At 40.5% G+C, this 21,234-nt stretch overlaps 1 protein-coding gene across 5 annotated transcripts in view; it reads left to right on the forward strand.

The window, feature by feature from the left end:
* The window catches only part of gal3st4 (galactose-3-O-sulfotransferase 4), a 55,968-nt gene that overhangs the window by 27,858 nt on the left and 6,876 nt on the right, over positions 1 to 21,234 (forward strand). The window contains exons 4-7 of one of the 5 annotated variants that reach the window (XM_045721845.1): positions 333 to 417; positions 7,883 to 8,002; positions 17,334 to 17,484; positions 17,606 to 17,752. In XM_045721845.1, the coding sequence (XP_045577801.1) occupies positions 416 to 417; positions 7,883 to 8,002; positions 17,334 to 17,484; positions 17,606 to 17,752 (420 nt within the window). In that variant the 5' untranslated portion in view covers positions 333 to 415. Of the gene's footprint in view, positions 1 to 332; positions 418 to 695; positions 760 to 913; positions 1,256 to 6,528; positions 6,905 to 7,882; positions 8,003 to 17,333; positions 17,485 to 17,605; positions 17,753 to 21,234 lie in introns of those variants that run through there. The other 4 variants (XM_045721844.1, XR_001329617.2, XM_045721846.1 and 1 more) reach the window with 4 other exon arrangements.

Consider the following 21,234-nt stretch of genomic DNA (forward strand, 5'->3'; position numbering starts at 1 on the left):
GATGACCCACTGTAGGTTTATGTTAAACTTGACAAAAATAAGAATAAATCAATCAGATTAGTGAGATGCAGTTGATATCGAATACTCATGTTGTTTATGTTGTGATTGTGTCTAATGTATTTGCAGTGTGATTATTATGTGTTCTGTTCCTCCTGTCTCTGTCCTCCACACTCTCCCTCTCCATACTGTCTTGTCATAATCACTGCAGCTGATAGCATAGCACATAGTTCACTTTTACTGGATGATAATCAACAGCATTAATCAATGTAATTTGGATTACAAACCAAATTGTTAATTTAAATGTAGTCTTGTATGTTTCTATTTTGCTGTAGGTACCCTACTACCCGGCCAATACATGTGTGCACCGCTCTCATTCAAAAGTACTCCTTGTTGAGAGAACAGACAGGGAAGGGATATGTAAGAATTCTTGAATTTTCCTACTCACATTAATTCACACACTAATAACCTTTTTACACCATAATGTGCTGGCTTAGATGTTTTCTTCTCACATTGGTTATTCCATGACATTTCCAGCAGCATAAAAATACAATCTATTGTTATGTAATTGACTAAGTCATCTGATCTCAGTCTCAATAATCCGTCATGACATTTGTCATGTACCCTTTACAGTATGCAGCCATTCTAATTCCATTCATTCAAATCCAGACGTTTTATTATACACCCTTAAATTTAAGGTCTCGAGGCCACTGCAGCCATTCTGCTCCTCCCCTACCTCCTCAAAGAAGATCCAAGTGGGCTGTACGTTACAGACAGTGTATATATTTCTCACCAGACAAATAAATAAATGAAAAGTTAGTAATAATACTGTGTAAGGGGTGCTCAGTTGTTAACATACTGTTTGAAATATGACTTGAGTAACCATATATATATATATTTTTTTTTTTACTTACAGTGCGTAAATGTCCCTATTACCTACCAAAAGAATAGAAGGGAATCCCTTTGCGGATTAGAGCCAATTCCAACTCTTCCTGGATGGAGAGGAGCTACATGCCGGAGGACATCTCCATGGGATTGAGATTGGCAATGGGAGTCCATTTTGTTTTTAACATTGAGTATGCAGCGTCAGTGAAAAACACTATGCTGAGCATTCAGAAACGTGTTCTGAGAATTTATGAGGGGGGTGAATTACCAACAAATGTTGAATGGCAAACTTTTTTCAGAGTTCCTCTGTCCAGTGTCTGTGTTATTTTGCCCATCTTCATCTTTTCTTTTTATTGGCCAGTCTGAGATATGGCTTTTTCTTTGCAACTCTGCACAGAAGGCCAACATCCCGGAGTCGCCTCTTCACTGTTGACGTTGAGACTGGAGTTTTGCGGGTACTATTTAATGAAACTGCCACTTGAGCACTTGTGGGGCGTCTGTTTCTCAAACTAAACACTTTAATGTAATTGTCCTCTTGCTCAGTTGTGCACCGGGGCCTCCCACTCTTTGTATTCTGGTTAGAGACAGTTTGTGCTGTTCTGTGAAGGGACTAGTACACGGCGTTGTACGAGGACTTCAGTTTCTTGGCAATTTCTCGCATGGAATAGCTTTCATTTCTCAGAACAAGAATAGACTGACGAGTTTCGGAAGAAAGGTCTTTGTTTCTGGCCATTTTGAGACTGTAATCGAACCCACAAATGCTCATGCTCCAGATACTCGACTAGTCTAAAGAAAGCCAGTTTTATTGCTTCTTTAATCAGGACAACAGCTTTCAGCTGTGCTAACATAATTGCAAAAGAGTTTTCTAATGATCAATTAGCCTTTTAAAATGATAAACTTGGATTAGCTAACACAACGAGCCATTGGAACAAAGGAGTGATGGTTGCTGATAATGGGCCTCTGTACGCCTATGTAGATATTCCATTACAAATCAGCCGTTTCCAGCTACAATAGTCATTTACAACATTAACAATATCTACACTGTATTTCTGATCTATTTGATGTTATTTTAATGGACAAAAAAATAGCTTTTCTTTCAAAAACAAGGACATTTCTAAGTGACCAAACTTTTTGTCACGGTTGTTGTTGGTAGAAATGGAGGACCAAAACGCTGCAGGTACGTGAATGCTCATCTTGATTTTTAATTATCTTCAAAAATGAACATACAAAGCCGAAAAACGAACAACTAACAAACAGTCTGGCAAAGCAAAGCTCAACACAGAACAATCACCCACAAATCACACACACAAACACACCCTAATATATGGGACTCTCAATCAAAGGCAGATAGACAACACCTGCCTTCAACTGAGAGTCCCAACCCCAATCAACCAAACATAGAAACACACACACTAGACTAACCATAGGATACAAACACAGACCATCAACCAAAAACCCGGAAATACTAAATCAAACACCCTTTACACAAACATACCACCCCGAACCACATAAAACAAATACCCTCTGCCACGTCCTGACCAAACTACCAAAACAATTAACCTTATACTGGCCAGGACGTGACACTTTTGAACGGTAGTGTATATATGTATGTTTTTATGTTTAGATTCATAATATAATTTAAAAGTATGCATTAAGGGATCTGTAATAGAATAAATGTGGCAAAATGTCTACATTACGAATGTAGACATTAATAAAGGCATTTCTATAGGTTCCTAAATATTTTTTACAATGGTGGGGGAGTGCCAAGATGGAGGCACGGGGGGCTTCAACACAATGCCCCCTAACAGTCATTGGGCTAGATCCATGAAGTCTGAGTGTGACCAACTCACAGGGCACAGCAATCTTTGTGTGCAGGGTTCTACACTATCTTTTTCCACAAACTTTTTCAGTTGATGGAACCAGAACATGATTTGGTCGCACCAATTTTTTTTTATAAAAACATTTTATAATTGATAATGACCTGGCCTGTTTATTAATTATTTTATTTTTTATTTCACCTTTATTTAACCAGGTAAGCTAGTTGAGAACAAGTTCTCATTTACAACTGCGACCTGGCCAAGATAAAGCAAAGCAGTGCGACACAAACAACACAGAGTTACACATGGAATAAACAAGCATACATTCAATAACAATAGAAACAAAGAAAGTCTATATACAGTGTGTGCAAATGGCGTGAGGAGGTAGGCAATAAATAGGCCATGGTTGCGAAGTAATTACAATTTAGCAGATTAACACTGGAGTGATAAATGAGCAGATGATGATGTGCAAGTAGGTGTGCAAAAGAGCAGAAAGTAAATAAAAACAGTATGGGGATGAGGTAGGTAGATTACAGATGGACTATGTACAGCTGCAGCGATCAGTTAGCTGCTCAGATAGCTGATGTTTAAAGTTAGTAATAATAATAATGTGGGACACATGGTGCCAGGTTTCCTCCAGAGGTGACGCTTGGCATTCAGGCCAAAGAGTTCAATCTTGGTTTCATCAGACCAGAGAATCTTGTTTCTCATGGTTTGAGAGTCTTTAGGTGCCTTTTGGCAAACTCAAAGCGGGTTGTCATGTGCCTTTTACCGAGGAGTGGCTTCCGTCTGGCCACTCTAACATAAAGGCCTGATTGGTGGAGTGCTGTAGAGATGGTTGTCCTTCTGGAAGTTTCTCCCCTCTCCACAGAGGAACTCTAGAGCTCTGTCAGAGTGACCATCAGGTTATTGGGCACCTCCCTGACCAAGGCCCTTCTCCCCTGATTTCTCAGTTTGGCCAGGCAGCCAGCTCTAGAAAGAGTCTTGGTGGTTCCAAACATCTTTCATTTTAGAATGGAGGCCACTGTGTTCTTGGGAACCTTCAATGCTACAGAAATGGTTTGGTACCCTTCCCCAGATCTGTGCCTCAACACAATCCTGTTTCGTTGCTCTATGGACAATTCCTTCGACCTCATGGCTTGGTTTTTGCTCTGACCATGCACTGTCAACTGTGGGACCTTATATAGACAGGTGTGTGCCTTTCCAAATCATGTCCAATCAATTGAATTGACCAAAGGTGGACTCCAATCAAGTTGTAGAAACATCTCAAGGGTGATCAATGGAAACAGGATGCACCTGAGCTCAATTTCGAGTCTCATAGCAAAGGGTCTGAATACTTAAGTAATAAATTTGCGAAAATTTCTAAAAACCTGTTTTCGCTTTTTCATTATGAGGTATTGTGTGTAGATTGCTGAGGATTTTTAAAACATTTAATACATTTTAGAATAAGGCTGTCAAGTAGCAAAATTTGGAAAAAGTCAAGGGGTCTGAATACTTTCCGAAGGCACCAGTAACCAAAAGGTTGCTGGTTTGAATCCCCGAGCTGGCAAGGTGGGAAAATCTGCCATTATACGCTTGAGCAAGGCAGTTAACCCAAAACAACTGCTTCCCGGGTGCCGATTAAGGCAGCTCCCCGCATTTGTTTTGAAAACTCCAAAGTTTTCTGTTTCTGTAGTGCACTTGGAATTGGAGTTTTCAAAACAAATGGCCACTGGATTGATGCAAATAATCATGATTGTAACGTTCGTCGTTATGGGTAGACCAAGGTGCAGCGTGGTAAGTGCTCATGTTTACTTTTATTTAACTCAGAACACTAAACAAAATAACGAAAAGGAAAATGAACGTTACGTTCTGCAGGCTTACACAGAGCTGTACAAAAACAAGATCCCACAACTGAAGGAGGGAAAAAGGGCTGCCTAAGTATGATTCCCAATCAGAGACAACGATAGCCTCTGATTAGGAACCATACTCGGCCAAACACAAAGAAATACAAAAACTAGATTGCCCACCCCACATCACACCCTGACCTAACCAAGCTAGAGGAAATAAAACGTCTCTTAAGGTCAGGGCATGACAATGATTCTGCCAGGTAGGGATACAGTGCCTTCAGAAAGTATTCACACCCCTTGACTTTTTCCAAATTTTGTTGTGTTACAGCCTGAATTTAAAATTGATTACATTTAGATTGTTGGCCACCCCATAACGTGAAAGTGGAATAATGTTTTTCCGGCATTTTTACAAATTAATTAAAAATGAAAAGCTGAAATGTCTTGAGTCAACCCCTTTGTTATGGCAAGCCAACATAATAAAAATGTGCTTAACAAGTCACATAATAAGTTGCATGGATTCTCTCTGTGTGCAATTATAGTGTTTAACATACATTTTAATGACTACCTCATCTCTGTACACAACATATACAATTATTTGTAAGATCCCTAAGTTGAGCACTGAATTCCAAACACAGATTCAACCACAAAGACCAGAGAGGTTTTCCAATGCCTCGCAAAGAAGGGCATCTATTGGTAGATGGGTGAAAAAACACCCAGTGACTAAAACAATACAGGCATCCTTCCTAACTCAGTTGCCGGAGAGGAAGGAAACCACTCAGGGATTTCACCATGAGGCCAAAACAGTTACAGAGTTGAATGGCTGTGATAGGAGAAAACTGAGGATGAATCAACAACATTGTAGTTACTCCACAATACTAACATAATTGACAGAGTGAAAAGAAGGAAGCCTGTACAGAATAAACATTTTCCAAAACATGCATCCTGTTTAGCAACAAGGAAATAAAGTAATGCTGCCAAAAATGTGGCAAAGCAATTCACATTTTGTCCTGAATGCAAAGTGTTATGTTGAGAGATTAATTGAGATATGAATTTACCTTTCTACAGGACAAAAACGTATAACACAAGGCCAAATCTACACCCGGGTTGCTTACCAAGAAAACAGTGAATGTGGCTGAGTTAATGTTTTGACTTAAATCTACTTGAAGATCTATGTCAAGACCTGAAAATAGTTGTCTAGCAATGATGAACAACCAATTTGACAGAGCTTGAAGAATTTTGAAAAGAATAATGGGCAAATGTTGCACAATCCGGGTGTGGAATGCTCTAAGAGCCTTACCAGAAAGACTCACAGCCATACTTGCAGCCAAAGGTTACATATGTAAATGAGATATTTCTGTATTTCATGTTCATAAATTCCTGGTTTGCATACCCATTCTTGCCTTAACATTTATCATAACTTGGAGCATTTCCTACTTCCCTACCCCATGCTGTTTGAGAGCTCAGCCCGTGCTCTGTATGTGTGCAGGCCGCATGTAATAAATACACATAATGAACGAACAGCTTCGGGTATCCATCCGTTTTTTAAATAAATTATATAGCAGAGATTTTTTTTTAAAATAGCATTATTCCAATAACAACAAAAACATTTAACTGGCCCTAGCTGCCCACTGACGGGTTGATCATCCGGGTTTCCAAAACATCCCCTGTATGTCGAGCCCAGACATGACAGGGGCATTCCCGTGCTGTTGTTGCTTCTTCAGAAAGTTTGGGTCAATTGCACATTACTGTTTGAATAAATCATGATAATAAAAAAAACGTGACCATGTACATGTCTTTCACTGGAACCCTGGCAACCAATTAAAAATGTGTGTTCCACTGCCAAGTCAAACGGTCGCAAATGTGACTTTTTTGGTTGCAGTATCGGACACTGTGCCCGCGCTTGTTTGTGTGTGTATGCTGTGTCTGTGTCCCTGTGTATGTTTGTGTGTGACTCCCCCGCCTCTCATGACCCCCCCCACCAACCCTGCACATAAACATTTACGCTCACAAAGCCAACCCCTTTCTCTCCGTCCAAACCTGTTTTTATCCCAGAGCCCTGAAGGAGCAGCTAGCCAGCAAGGAGAAAGGCGCAATAATAAAAGGGAATGCAGCTTGACAAACAGCACTGCGAGGGCGTCACGTAGCAGCCTACGGTAGCCTAAAACCGTAAAGCAAAACCTCCGGGATTTTATAAAGAAGACAATAGTCGTTAATCTATAGCGATGGCTTGATTTGATCGGTGGGTTTTCGGTAAAGGCACGGCCAGGGCTCGTGCCTTCGAGATGCACGGTGGCTCCTGCTGCCGTCAACCGCTGCAACACGCCACGGAAACCGCCACCGGCCCGGTTCTATCATGGCTTTCAAACGGAGAGCGAGGTAAGAACACCCGAGTTTGTGTTCAGTCGAGACCGGGACGGGGCTTGCATTGCAATCCGAGCCAGCAGCGGAATCGGACAAGGGAGGTTGATAGATGCAAGGCTATGAATTTCTCATTGAAACCGAAGCTGAGATTGATACAGTGACAACGACAGACAGCGGTGGTTGTTTTTTTTATGGTCGGTCTACTGAAAAGAGAATCCCACCAAACTAAGGCCCCCACGTTCGTGCGATAATGTCTCTTCCTTAGGCTATACCCTTCATTGAGCATTCAGTTTATATAATTTGTATTAGGGCGCCTCACAATGTAACTCATGCTAAGCATTTGCTTGCCTTGCATACTTACTAGCAGGTCGACTCATCATCACCATGCTCGCTTGTGTGACAAACTGAAATCCGTGATTTCGCTCTGTCTGTTACGATTCTGTGGTGTAGCTAGAAAGATAAATTTTCAATCAGCAGTGTGCTGTTCTTGTCTGTGGTTATTGCTTACAGCTTCGCCTCCTCTCAGTCCGAAAAACCTTTGTGCTTGATTGAACATCTGGGAACATTGAAGTATATTTCCACCCACTATCTTCGTTTTTATCTCTGCCTCTCGCACACTACCTTTCTTTATCTTTCTCCCTCCCTCTATTTCCCTTCCTCTCTCTCTCCTTATTTCTCTGTCCCTTGCTCCCTTGCTCTTTATACCCTCTCCCCTTCTCCTTCCTCTCCCGCCCCACTCCAGGAGCATGTGGCTGGGGCCTACGTGGCTCTGAGCCTAACCCTTATATTAGTTTGTGTTGTTATATCATATTTGTTTGGTGACCCATGCAATTCTCTCTCCCTGTCTCACACACACACACACACACACACACACACACACACACACACACACACACACACACACACACACAAAGGGTATGTGGCTGGGGCACATGTGGCTCTGGACCCTGAAATAAATAACAATAATATTTATAATTCTCTCCCTCTCCACAGGAGGATGCGGCTAGGGCTGGGGCGCTATCGGGTGGGGCCCATGTGGCTCTGGAAGGCCCTGCTGGTGTTCGTGGCCATCGCCTTCGCAGGACAGTTACTGGGGGTCATTTTCAACAAAAGGTAAGAGGTCCTCCACCCTAGCATGGTCCCAGATCAGTTCCTGCTGTTTTTGCAAACTCCTGTTTGACAATGAGCGTTGGAGTTGGCAAGAAAGCGCAAACATTTGTGGGATCAGGCTATAGCTACTCTGCAGCTCTTTGTGAAAACGACATCTTCTTTTTCTATTCTATTGTTCTTCAGTAGAGAATAGAATCAACTTCCCTATCCCAGTCCATAACCAGTATATAACCAGTATACATTTACATTTTACATTTAAGTCATTTAGCAGACGCTCTTATCCAGAGCGACTTACAAATTGGTGCATTCACCTTATGATATCCAGTGGAACAACCACTTTACAATAGTGCATCTAAATCTTTTAAGGGGGGGGGGGGGGTTAGAAGGATTACTTTATCCTATCCTAGGTGTTCCTTAAAGAGGTGGAGTATAGGAACAACCAATACAGCAATATGTTGTGTTCAGTCAACTTTCACCTGTACCTTAGCTTTGCTATTTGCACCTTTATCTTTTTTTTCATATTGCTTTCATCAGCAAAACAATGAAGAAGAAAAATACATTGTAGTAGCACCTACATTATAGAGACTTACCTTGTACTGTATGTTACGTCTTGGTTCATTAATAACCTCTAAAAGTCTAAGCTGTTGGGGGGTTCTACTAAGCTAACATGTGGAATTGTTTTAAGATGATCATAACATGGATCATTTAGCTATATGATTTTTAATTTTAGGACCCCTTCAAGTATAAAACATATATATTTCTAAAATATTTCATAAAATATTGAATTTGGCCTTAACTACTCTATCCCATGGAAACACATTGAATAACACATTCATAAATGGCAAAAAAGACAGTAAAAAAAATAATAATAAAGGTATAAGGTTTTGAAGTGTCTGGCCGATATCTAGGACATATAAGAAAGCTCAAGTAATATTTAAGTATTTTTTTTTACACATATTTAACCCCTTATTTTGGTTGGCACAAAACTACCTCCATACTTCGATTAACCTCTATGGGCTAGCGTCCCACCTACTCAACAGCCAGTGGAATCCCGTGGCGCGTTATTCAAATACCTTAGAAATGCTATTACTTCAATTTCTCAAACATATGACTATTTTACACCATTTTAAAGACAAGACTCTCGTTAATCTAACCACGCTGTCCGATTTCAAAAAGGCTTTACAACGAAAGCAAAACATTAGATTATGTCAGCAGAGTACCCAGCCAGAAATAATCAGACACCCATTTTTCAAGCTAGCATATAATGTCACATAAACCCAAACCACAGCTAAATGCAGCACTAACCTTTGATGATCTTCATCAGATGACAACCCTAGGACATTATGTTATACAATACATGCATGTTTTGTTCAATCAAGTTCATATTTATATCAAAAACCAGCTTTTTACATTAGCATGTGACGTTCAGAACCCGCAAACTTCCGGTGAATTTACTAAATTACTCACGATAAACGTTCACAAAAAACATAACAATTATTTTAAGAATTATAGATACAGAACTCCTCTATGCACTCGCTATGTCCGATTTTAAAATAGCTTTTCGGTGAAAGCACATTTTGCAATATTCTGAGTAGATAGCCCGGCATCACAGGGCTAGCTATTTAGACACCCACCAAGTTTAGCCCTGACCAAAGTCAGATTTACTATAAGAAAAATGTTATTACCTTTGCTGTTCTTCGTCAGAATGCACTCCCAGGACTTCTACTTCAATAACAAATGTTGGTTTGGTTCAAAATAATCCATAGTTATGTTCAAATATCCTCTGTTTTGTTCGTGCGTTCAAGACACTATCCGAATGGTAAAGAAGGGTGACACGCACAACGCATTTCGTGACAAAAAAATTCTAAATATTCCATTACCGTACTTCGAAGCATGTCAACCGCTGTTTAAAATCAATTTTTATGCCATTTTTCTCGTAAAAAAGCGATAATATTCCGACCGGGAAAGCGTGTTTACGTTGAAAGAGAGAGAAACTAAAAACATGGGATCCCCTCGTGCACGAGCCTCAGTCGGATGGTACCGGCCACTATCCAAACGCGCTAATGTTTTTCAGCCAGAGGCTGGAATTACATCATTCAGCTTTTTCCCGGGTTCTGAGAGCCTATGGGAGCCGTAGGAAGTGTCACGTTACAGCAAAGATCCTCAGTTTTCAATAAACAGAGCCAAGAAGAAGAAGAACTTGTCAGACAGGCCACTTCCTGTAAGGAATCTTCTCAGGTTTTTGCCTGCCATATGAGTTCTGTTATACTCACAGACACCATTCAAACAGTTTTAGAAACTTTAGGGTTTTTTCTATCCAAAGCCAATAATTATATGCATATTCTAGTTACTGGGCAGGAGTAGTAACCAGATTAAATCGGGTACGTTTTTTTATCCGGCCGTGCAAATACTGCCCCCTATCCCCAACAGGTTAACAATACCACTGAAAATATGAAAAAATAAGGTCCAACCGTCTTCGACAGAGGGGATCAAGCTGATTCTATTCAAATTTACAGAGACCAGGTCATGAAGGAAGTTTTGCTCATTAAAGTGTTTTAGCAAGCATCTATGACAAATCCGGACAGGTCGTTTCACTGAGCAGCCATTACGAAGACAGGCTGTAAAACAGTCATCACTAACGTCATTACAGAAAACACCAGAATGATACCTATCAGGATTATTTGTGAGGAAAACGTCAAGGAGAGTAGCCTTTTCTGGGTGTTTGGAGTCATACCTTGTGGGATTGGTAGTAATCTGAGAAAGATTTAAGGAGTCCCATTGCTTTAGGACTTGGTCAGGTGGTTTAAGTATGTCTCAGTTTAGGTCACCTAGCAGGAAAAATTCAGACTTAGTGTAAGGAGCCAGGAGAGAGCTTAGGGCAGGTAGGCTACAGGCCGGTGCTGATGGAGGACGATAACACCCAGCAACAGTCAACGAAGAGTTATTTGAAAGTTTATTGCGTAAAACCAGCAAATCAAATTGTTTGAGGACAGACTTGGTGGAGACAACCGAGCACTGAAGGTGTTCCTTGGTAAAGATTGCCACTCCACCAACTTTGGAAGATCTGTCTTGCCGAAAAAGGTTAGAACTAGAAAGGTTAACATTAGTGTTCAAAACACTCTTAATCACGTCTCAGTAATGACCAATACATCTGGATTGGAGCTGTGAACCCACACTTTCAATTGATCCATTTTAGGTAATAAGCTTCTAGTGTTAACGTGCAGAAAACCCAGGCTTTTACGAGAGCAGAAATCAGTGAAGCAGATATCAGAGCACAAGTCAGAATTGGGGCTAGCAACAGTAGATGGGCCAGGGTGTACATGCACATTTCCATATATCATCAGCAGTAATACAATCAAGGCACAGTACAGGGATAGCTTTGCAGTGTTGATTTATGACATTTGAATGTGCATTAGATGGCAAGATCATATTGTACAGCAATCTCATCAGGTAATATGAATATAAAGCCGGCGAGAGGTGTCCCGAGTATGGGAACAAACATAGTCTGTCCCACGGTTGGGTAAACAAGCAAGTTCATAGTCATCAAAGCATGCAGGAGTCATGAGGCAAATAGCATAAAGCACAACAAAAAAAAAATATAACGACTTGGGGCTAGCCATTGTAAGTTCAGAGTCACTCGCCCCAACAGTGTGTGTGTGCTGGAGGTGAGCGAAAGCTTGGGAGAGAGGGGGGAGTATGGCGGGGTTACCTGTACCAGACGGGGAGACAGGCCAGGGCAGACAGTGAACAGATCGCCAGGTGGAATCCAAGCAGCAGTGTCACACCCACATGGGATAAGCTTTTTCCTGGAGGCAGATTCCGTGTAGAAAATGCCAGGGGATGGTTTCTGAACAGCAGGAGGGTGCTTCAAAGGCTTCTGGATTTGGGTGGGTAGGCTGTGAGACTCTCCTGCCATTGTTGGGCTCAAAGGCTTTGACACCTCTCACTTCACACCTCAGTGCTAATTGAAGTTGTATCTGTTCTGTCCTAGCAAGCTTGGTAGCCTTAACTTAGCATTATGGGGGTTGTAGAGCAAAACGGAGAACACCATCATGTTCGTGAGAGTCTCATCTTTACATAAAGTTTGTAGGTCAAACCGTTTGGACGCTACAGGTGTTTTCGTGAGAAGACAGATTTTTTTGTGTGTCTCACGGTCTTGACAAAAACTGCCGTAGCTCGGCCACCTTCCATCATAGATGCGAAGGCTGAAATAGGCAGATGCGTTGGATCATGACGCAGCCCATGCACATTTTTTTAAAATGTAACTGTATTTAGAAAAAAGCATGCTAAGTGACCTGGTCCGTGTTGTCTTCTAGAGTGACCCAACTGTTTGGATAGAAGTGTGTCCAGTAAATAACTACAGTATCTATATGGGTCTTTCTATAAACTAGGGTACCAGTGAGGATTTCCTACACTGGACAACTTGTTACAGCTGTTGATAAGTCATTGCTAATAATCTGCCAATTTATTTCATGTCATTACATTAAGATATAAGGGGGATCATAGCTATATTCCATCAAATTTAGGAGTTGATTTAAACCTGTGTTTAACACTTTATCATGGTCGATGTTTTAACAGAAAGTCAGAAAGTCCAAAATGCAAGGACTTTCTGTCCTCGCATTTATGGCAGTTTAAGTTGTCTTTATATCAACCTCTTACATCTAGACGTTCCGCTAGCGGAACACCTGCTCCAATATCCAATGACGGGCGTGGCGCGAAATACAAACTCCTCGAAAATCCGAAAACTTCAAACATATGACTATTTTACACCATTTTAAAGACAAGAGTCTCCTTTATCTAACCACACGGTCCGATTTCAAAAAGGCTTTACAGCGAAAGCAAAACATTAGATTATGTCAGCAGAGTACCCAGCCAGAAATAATCAGACACCCATTTTTCAAGCTAGCATATAATGTCACATAAACCCAAACCACAGCTAAATGCAGCACTAACCTTTGATGATCTTCATCAGATGACACTCCTAGGACATTATGTTATACAATACATGCATGTTTTGTTCAATCAAGTTCATATTTATATCAAAAACCAGCTTTTTACATTAGCATGTGACGTTCAGAACTAGCATTCCCACCGAACACTTCCGGTGAATTTACTAAATTACTCACGATAAACGTTCACAAAAAACATAACAATTATTTTAAGAATTATAGATACAGAACTCCTTTATGCAATCGCGGTGTCCGATTCTAAAATAGCTTTTCGGTGAAAGCACATTTTGCAATATTCTGAGTAGATAGCCCGGCCATCATGGCTAGCTATTTTGACACCCACCAAGTTTGGTACTCACCAAACTCAGATTTACTATAAGAAAAATTGGATTACCTTTGCTGTTCTTCGTCAGAATGCACTCCCAGGACTTCTACTTCATCACCCAATGTTGTTTTGGTTCCAAATAATCCATAGTTATATCCAAATAGCGGCGTTTTGTTGTGCGTTCAAGACACTATCCGAAGGGTAACGAAGGGTGACGCGCCCGGCGCGTATCATGACAAAAAATGTCAAAATATTCCATTACCGTACTTTGAAGCATGTCAAACGCTGTTTAAAATCAATTTTTATGCGATTTTATTCCGACTGGGAGTCGTTGTTTTCGTTCAAAGACTGAAAATGTAAACATGGAGTCGTCTCGTGCACGCGCGCACCAGTCTCATTGTTCTCAGATCGACCACTATCCAAATGCGCTACTGTTTTTCAGCCATGGGCTGCAAAGTCATCATTCAACGTTCTGGCGCCTTCTGAGAGCCTATGGGAGCGTTAGAAAATGTTACGTTACAGCAGAGATCCCCTGTTTTGGATAGAGATGGCAAAGAAGGCCAAGAAATGGTCAGACAGGGTACTTCCTGTACAGAATCTTCTCAGGTTTTGGCCTGCCATTTGAGTTCTGTTATACTCACAGACACCATTCAAACAGTTTTAGAAACTTTGGAGTGTTTTCTATCCAAAGCTAATAATTATATGCATATTCTAGTTTCTGTGCAGGAGTAATAACCAGATTAAATTGGGTACGTTTTTTATCCGGCCGTGAAAATACTGCCCCCTATCCATAACAAGTTAAGCATTAATCAGTTAAATTAGACATTGAACTTGAACCTTGTAAGAATCATGGATCTAGCTGTTGGACAGTGTTTTTGTATAGCGATCTCAGAAATGCAGTGTAACTAACATTTTGTGTCTTCTTATGTTATGTGGTGAAAACAGTTTAATGGGAATGCAAATCCAAAATAATTAATGTAATTGAAAAATAGAATAATTCTAACTGAAAGTCACCTTACCTTGATACTTAAAACCTAAATCAATACTATCATTAAAGCGGCTCTTCAATAATTATGCATAATAGTTTACTTGTTGGATTCACTTTAGGTGTCAAGCTGTTTAATTACGCCCTGATATTTTCACACATCATCATCTGATCCAGCAAGGAATTTTCAGAATGACAACCAAGTGACGGATAGCTGTTGTGATAGTGCAAGAGATTCTACAACAGCCCAAGTGCTGGAAAAAAAGGTGTTCGCGAGGAATGTCCAGAATATCTTGGTGTCTCATTTGTTACGCAAGTGTAGAGAGTTGTGCCTGGATTCACGTTGGATCTAATATCCCTAGCGAATTGAGGTTGATCATCTGTTGTTGTCTGCTTGATTTACAGCAGGGTCTCGTTAGATTTAATAGAGAAAGCATCAAGGTAATGAGTTCATGTTTTCGTATGTTTTTGTGCCTCGGATTGGACACGAGTCTACTGTGCGCAAGTGTGTAGGATAGACTATTGCGCAACACCCAACCCTCTTCCTGTTAATTATTCTGGATATAATGACAACAAATTACATAGCCTAGTGGACTTATTGACAATATGATCTGGTAATGAAATAACATGACAAATAAAGTTTGTTCTCCATGTTACACCTGCAATGTTAAACAATGCAAGGGGCTTGAATTTGTAGCTCAGAAATGTTTTGCTGGAAAAATGACATGTGTAATGCATGCACAAAGTAGATGTCCTAACCGACTTGCCAAAACTATAGTTTGTTAACAAGAAATTTGTGGAGTGGTTGAAAAACTAGTTTTAATGACTCCAACCTAAGTGTATGTAAACTTCCGACTTCAACTGTATTTTAGAATGTAATAATTTGAATAACAAATTCATTATTCTTAAAGTGGTAATGGCCTACTTTTTCTTTTACACTTTTGCATGCTTTTTGGGGGTAGGGGTTCTATAATAGGCACTAAATGTACAATTATATACAGTTGAAGTTGGAAGTTTACATACACTTAGGTTGGAGTCATTATAACTCGTTTTTTAACCACTCCACAACTTTCTTGTTAACAAACTATAGTTTTGGCAAGTCGGTTAGGACGTACTTTGTGCATGACACAAGTAATTTTTCTACAATTGTTTACAGATGGATTATTTCACTTATAATTCACTGTACCACAATTCCAGTGGGTCAGATGTTTATATACACTATGTTGACTGTGCCTTTAAACAGCTTGGAAAATTCCAGAAAATGATGTCATGGCTTTAGAAGCTTCTGATAGGCTAATTGACATAATTTGAATCAATTGGAGGTGTACCTGTGGATGTATTTCAAGGCCTAGCTTCAAACCCAGTGCCTCTTTGCTTGACATCATGGGAAAATCAAAAGAAATTAGCCAAGACCTCAGGAAAGAATTGTATACCTCCACAACTCTGGTTCATCCTTGGGAGCAATTTCCAAACGCCTGAAGGTACCATGTTCATCTGTACAAATAATAGTACACAAGTATAAACACCATGGCACCATGCAGCTGTCATACCGTGTTTGTTTTTTGGCCTTTTTTTTTTTTTAACTGATTGAAAGTATGAGATGATATCTGTAAACAAATGCTGAGGCTACGACGGCGCCATTGCAATGAGTGGAGCTTACTTAGGTTCATCTGTACAAACAATAGTACGCGTGTATAAACACCATGGGACCACGCAGCCGTCATACTGCTCAGGAAGGAGACGCATTCTGTCTCCTAGAGATGAACGTACTTGGGTGCGAAAAGTGCAAATCAATCCCAGAACAACAGCAAAGGACCGTGTGAAGATGCTGGAGGAAACAGGTACAAAAGTATCTATATCCTCAGTAAAACGAGTCCTATATCGACATAACCTTAAAGGCCACTCAACAAGGAAGAAGCCACTGCTCCAAAACCGCCATAAAAAAGCCAGACTACAGTTTGCAGCTGCACATGGGGACAAAGATCGTACCTTTTGGAGAAATGTCCTCTGGTCTGATGAAACAAAAATAGAACTGTTTGGCCATAATGACCATTGTTATGTTTGGAGGGAAAAGGGGGAGGCTTGCAAGCCGAAGAACACCATCCCAACCGTGAAGCACGGGGGTGGCAGCATCATGTTGTGGGGGTGCTTTGCTGCAGGAGGGACTGGTGCACTTCACAAAATAGATGGCATCATGAGGTAGGAAAATTATGTGGATATATTGAAGCAACATCTCAAGACATCAGTCAGGAAGTTAAAGCTTGGTCGCAAATGGGTCTTCCAAATGGACAATGATCTCAAGCATACTTCCAAAGTTGTGGCAAAATGGCTTAAGGACAACAAAGTCAAGGTATTGGAGTGGCCATCACAAAGCCCTGACCTTAATCCTATAGAAAATTTGTGGGCAGAACTGAAAAAGCGTGTGCGAGCAAGGAGGTCTGCAAACCTGACTCGGTTACACCAGCTCTGTCAGGGGGAATGGGCCACAATTCACCCAACTTATTGTTGGAAGATTGTGTAGGGCTACCCGAAACATTTGACGCAAGTTAAACAATTTAAAGGCAATGCTACAAATACTAATTGAGTGTATGTAAACTTCTGACGCACTTGGGAATGTGATGAAAGAAATAAAAGCTGAAATAAATAATTCTCTCTAATATTATTCTGAAATTTCACATTCTTAATATAAAGTGGTGATTCTAACTGACCTAAGACAGGGAATTTTTACTTGGATTAAATGTCAGGAATTGTGAAAAACTGAGTTTAAATGTATTGTGCTAAGGTGTATGTAAACTTCCGACTTCAACTGTAAATTATACAATTGTATAACATTGAGGTCCTTGAAAATTACAATTAAGTTCTTGAAACAGTCCTTGAATTTGACTTATCAATGTCTGTATGAACCCTGCTTTAAGAATGTATGCCTATGTTGTTGGATAGGTTGGAGTTATGGGCCAATTTTTATAAATTTACATTTATTCCTCTCAGTGCACATGTGGAACTGCATAAAAATATTTTTTATTTTTGTTTCAAACCATTTAGAAATCATCTTATTTTCCCCCTCCCCTCATGTAGCCTCCAGCAGGACAGGTCGCGGTCGCTGTTCTCATCCGACGGCCAGGGCCCGTCTCTGGGCTCCTGTCGGCCCCACAGCCACGTCATGTTCCTGAAGACCCACAAGACAGCCAGCAGCACTGTTCTCAACATGCTTTACCGATACGGAGAGGTATACTACTTCATCTTCAGTTTGGCTTTCCTTCAGCAAACTTATTTTTATGTTATATTGTACAATTTATTTTGGCTCTTTGAAAGCAGCTTCAAATCCATAGTCGTTCTTGTTCTTCTAGGAGAGGGATCTGTGCTTCGCCCTGCCTCTGGGGTACCAGTTTGGCTACCCCCTCCCCTTCAATGCACACAGGGTCAAAGGTTATAGAGGGCCCCACGTGGCCGCGTTCAGCATTATGGGAAACCACATGCGCTTCAACAAACCAGAGGTACGTGTTTTAGATTATTAATTGTGTATTTCATTATTTTCTTCCAATGTGTATTTATTGAGGTTTTTGAACAGCAAAAAACCCCCAGAAAAAACAAACCCATTAACAGGGCAAGACACAAGCTCAATTGTATTGTAATTTTTCCTGTATTTATGTGCATGTGAGGACATTTTTTATTCTATATTTACACGTTGGCCTATTATTTATTGAGGAAACAAACAAAATCATAGGACAGAAGGGAGAAAAAAACGAATACAAAACAGAGTATTCTTAAACATTTTTGTGCGTTAGTTTAACACAGATTATTATTTGCATGGAGCTGATGATGTCTTTTGTAGGTTTGGCAGGTTCGCTTGTGATTTGTTAACTGCTTCTGTTGTTGGCAAAGAAAAGGACACTGACAGTTCTATGTGAATGTTTAAACAGGATGGAGCAATTTAGCTACCAAAAGTATGTGGACACCTGCTCGTCGTACATCTCATTCCAAAATCATGGGCATTAATATATAGTTGGTCCCCCCTTTGCTGCTATAACAGCCTCCACTCTTCTGGGAAGGCTTTCCACTAGATGTTGGAAAGGACTTCCATTCAGCCACAAGAGCATTAGTGCATTCGTGAGGTCGGGTACTGATGTTGGGCGATTAGCCCTGGCTCGCAGTTGGCGTTCCAATTCATCCCTTAGGTGTTCAATGGGGTTGAGGTCAGGGCTCTGTGCAGGCCAGTCAAGTTCTTCCACACCAATCTCGACAAACAATTTCTGTATGGACCTCGCACTAGGGCATTGCACTGGGGCATTGTCATGCTGAAACAGAAAGGGCCTTCCCCAAACTGTTGCCACAAAGTTGGAAGCACAGAAATATCTAGAATGTCATTGTATGCTGTAGCGTTAAGATTTCCCTTCATTGGGACCTAGACCGAACCATGAAAAACAGCCTCAGACCATTATTCCCCCTCCAACAAACTTTACGTTCTCCTGGTATCCGTCAAACCCAGATTCGTCTGTCGGATTGCCAGATGGTGAAACTCGGTAGTGAGTGTTGCAACCGAGGACAGATGATTTTAACAGCGGGCCCCTTCTGTGAGCTTGTGTGGCCTACCACTTTGTGGCTGAGCCGTTGTTGCTCCTAGACGTTTCCACTTCACAATAACAGCACTTACAGTTGACCGGGGCAGCTCTAGCAGGGCAGAACTGGCAGGGCAGAATTTGACGAACTGACTTGTTGGAAAGGTGGCATGCTATGACGGTGCCACGTTTAAAGTCACTGAACTCATCAGTAAGGCAATTCTACTGCCAATGTTTGTCCTTGGAGATTGCATGACTGTGTGCTCGATTTTATACACCTGTCAGCAACTGGTATGCCTGAAATAGCTGAATCCACTAATTTGAAGGGGTGTCCACATACTTTTGTATATATAGTGTATCTTAGAATCATCACTGACTGTACGGTGTGTTTGTGTGTGTGAGTGGATTACTTTTGGGAACAGGAGCGACCAGAGCTTATAAAGAGGTTTGTTAGTGGTACTTGTGAGAAAACATCAAAGACTGGGATTCAACTTCACAAACATTAGACTCATTGCGCACACACACACACACACACACACACACACACACACTCCTACTAGTCCTTCTAAAATCTATATATTTTTTCTTTAGGGGCTAGATCTGCTTTAATATTGCAGATACATTGTGGCTTCTATCAATGTAATTGGCTGCATCATTTCCAATTCCCCCATATACACTACCGTTCAAAAGTTTGGGGTCACTTGGAAATGTCCTTGTTTTTGAAAGAAAAGCACATTTTTATGTCCATTAAAATAACATAAAATTTATCAGAAATACAGTGTAGATGTTGTTAATGTTGTAAATTACTATTGTAACTGGAAACGGCAGATTTTTTTATGGAATATCTACATGGGCGTACAGAGGCCCATTATCAGCAACCATCACTCCTGTGTTCCACTGGCTCGTTGTGTTAGCTAATCCAATTTTATCATTTTAAAAGGCAAATTGATCATTAGAAAACCTTTTGAAATTATGTTAGCAGAGCTGAAAAATGTTGTCCTGATTAAAGAAGCAATAAAACTGTCCTTCTTTAGACTAGTTGAGTATCTGGAGCATCAGCATTTGTGGGTTCGATTACAGGCTCAAAATGGTCAGAAATAAAGAACTTTCTCCTGAAACTCGTCAGTCTATTCTTTCTGAGAAATGAAGGCTATTCCATGCGAGAAATTGACAAGAAACTGAAGATCTCGTACAACGCTGTGTACTACTCCCTTAACCTCTCTAGGGTCGGCGGGACGAAATCGTCCCACCTACTCAACAGCCAGTTGAATCCCGTGGCGCGTTATTCAAATACCTTAGAAATGCTATTACTTCAATTTCTCAAACATATGACTATTTTAAAGACAAGACTCTCGTTAATCTAACCACACTGTCCGATTTCAAAAAGGCTTTACAACGAAAGCAAAACATTAGATTATGTCAGCAGAGTACCCAGCCAGAAATAATCAGACACCCATTTTTCAAGCTAGCATATAATGTCACATAAACCCAAACCACAGCTAAATGCAGCACTAACCTTTGATGATCTTCATCAGATGACAACCCTAGGACATTATGTTATACAATACATGCATGTTTTGTTCAATCAAGTTCATATTTATATCAAAAACCAGCTTTTTACATTAGCATGTGACGTTCAGAACTAGCATACCCCCCCGCGAACTTCCAGTGAATTTACTAAATTACTCACGATTAACGTTCACAAAAAACATAACAATTATTTTAAGAATTATAGATACAGAACTCCTCTATGCACTCGCTATGTCCGATTTTAAAATAGCTTTTCGGTGAAAGCACATTTTGCAATATTCTCAGTAGATAGCCCGGCATCACAGGGCTAGCTATTTAGACACCCACCAAGTTTAGCACTCACCAAAATCAGATTTACTATAAGAAAAATGTTATTACCTTTGCTGTCTTCGTCAGAATGCACTCCCAGGACTTCTACTTCAATAACAAATGTTGGTTTGGTTCAAAATAATCCATTTCAAATATCCTCTGTTTTGTTTGTGCGTTCAAGACACTATCCGAATGGTAAAGAAAGGTGACGCGCACGACGCATTTCGTGACAAAAAATATTCCATTACCGTACTTCGAAGCATGTCAACCGCTATTTAAAATCAATTTTTATACCATTTTTCTCTTAAAAAAGCGATAATATTCTGACCGGGAATCTGTGTTTAGGTTCAAAGACGAAAGAAAATAAAAACATGGGGTCGACTCATGCACGCGCCTCAGCCCATTGTCCTCTGATAGAGCACTTGCCAAAAGCGCTAATGTGTTTCAGCCAGTGGCTGGAATTACATCATTCAGCTTTTTCCCGCCTTCTGAGAGCCTATGGGAGCCGTAGGAAGTGTCACGTTACAGCAAAGATCCTCAGTCTTCAATAAACAGAGTCAAGAAGCTCAAAGAATGGTCAG

This window comes from Salmo salar, chromosome ssa07 (genome assembly GCF_905237065.1).
Source record: "Salmo salar chromosome ssa07, Ssal_v3.1, whole genome shotgun sequence".
Taxonomy (NCBI): domain Eukaryota; kingdom Metazoa; phylum Chordata; class Actinopteri; order Salmoniformes; family Salmonidae; genus Salmo; species Salmo salar.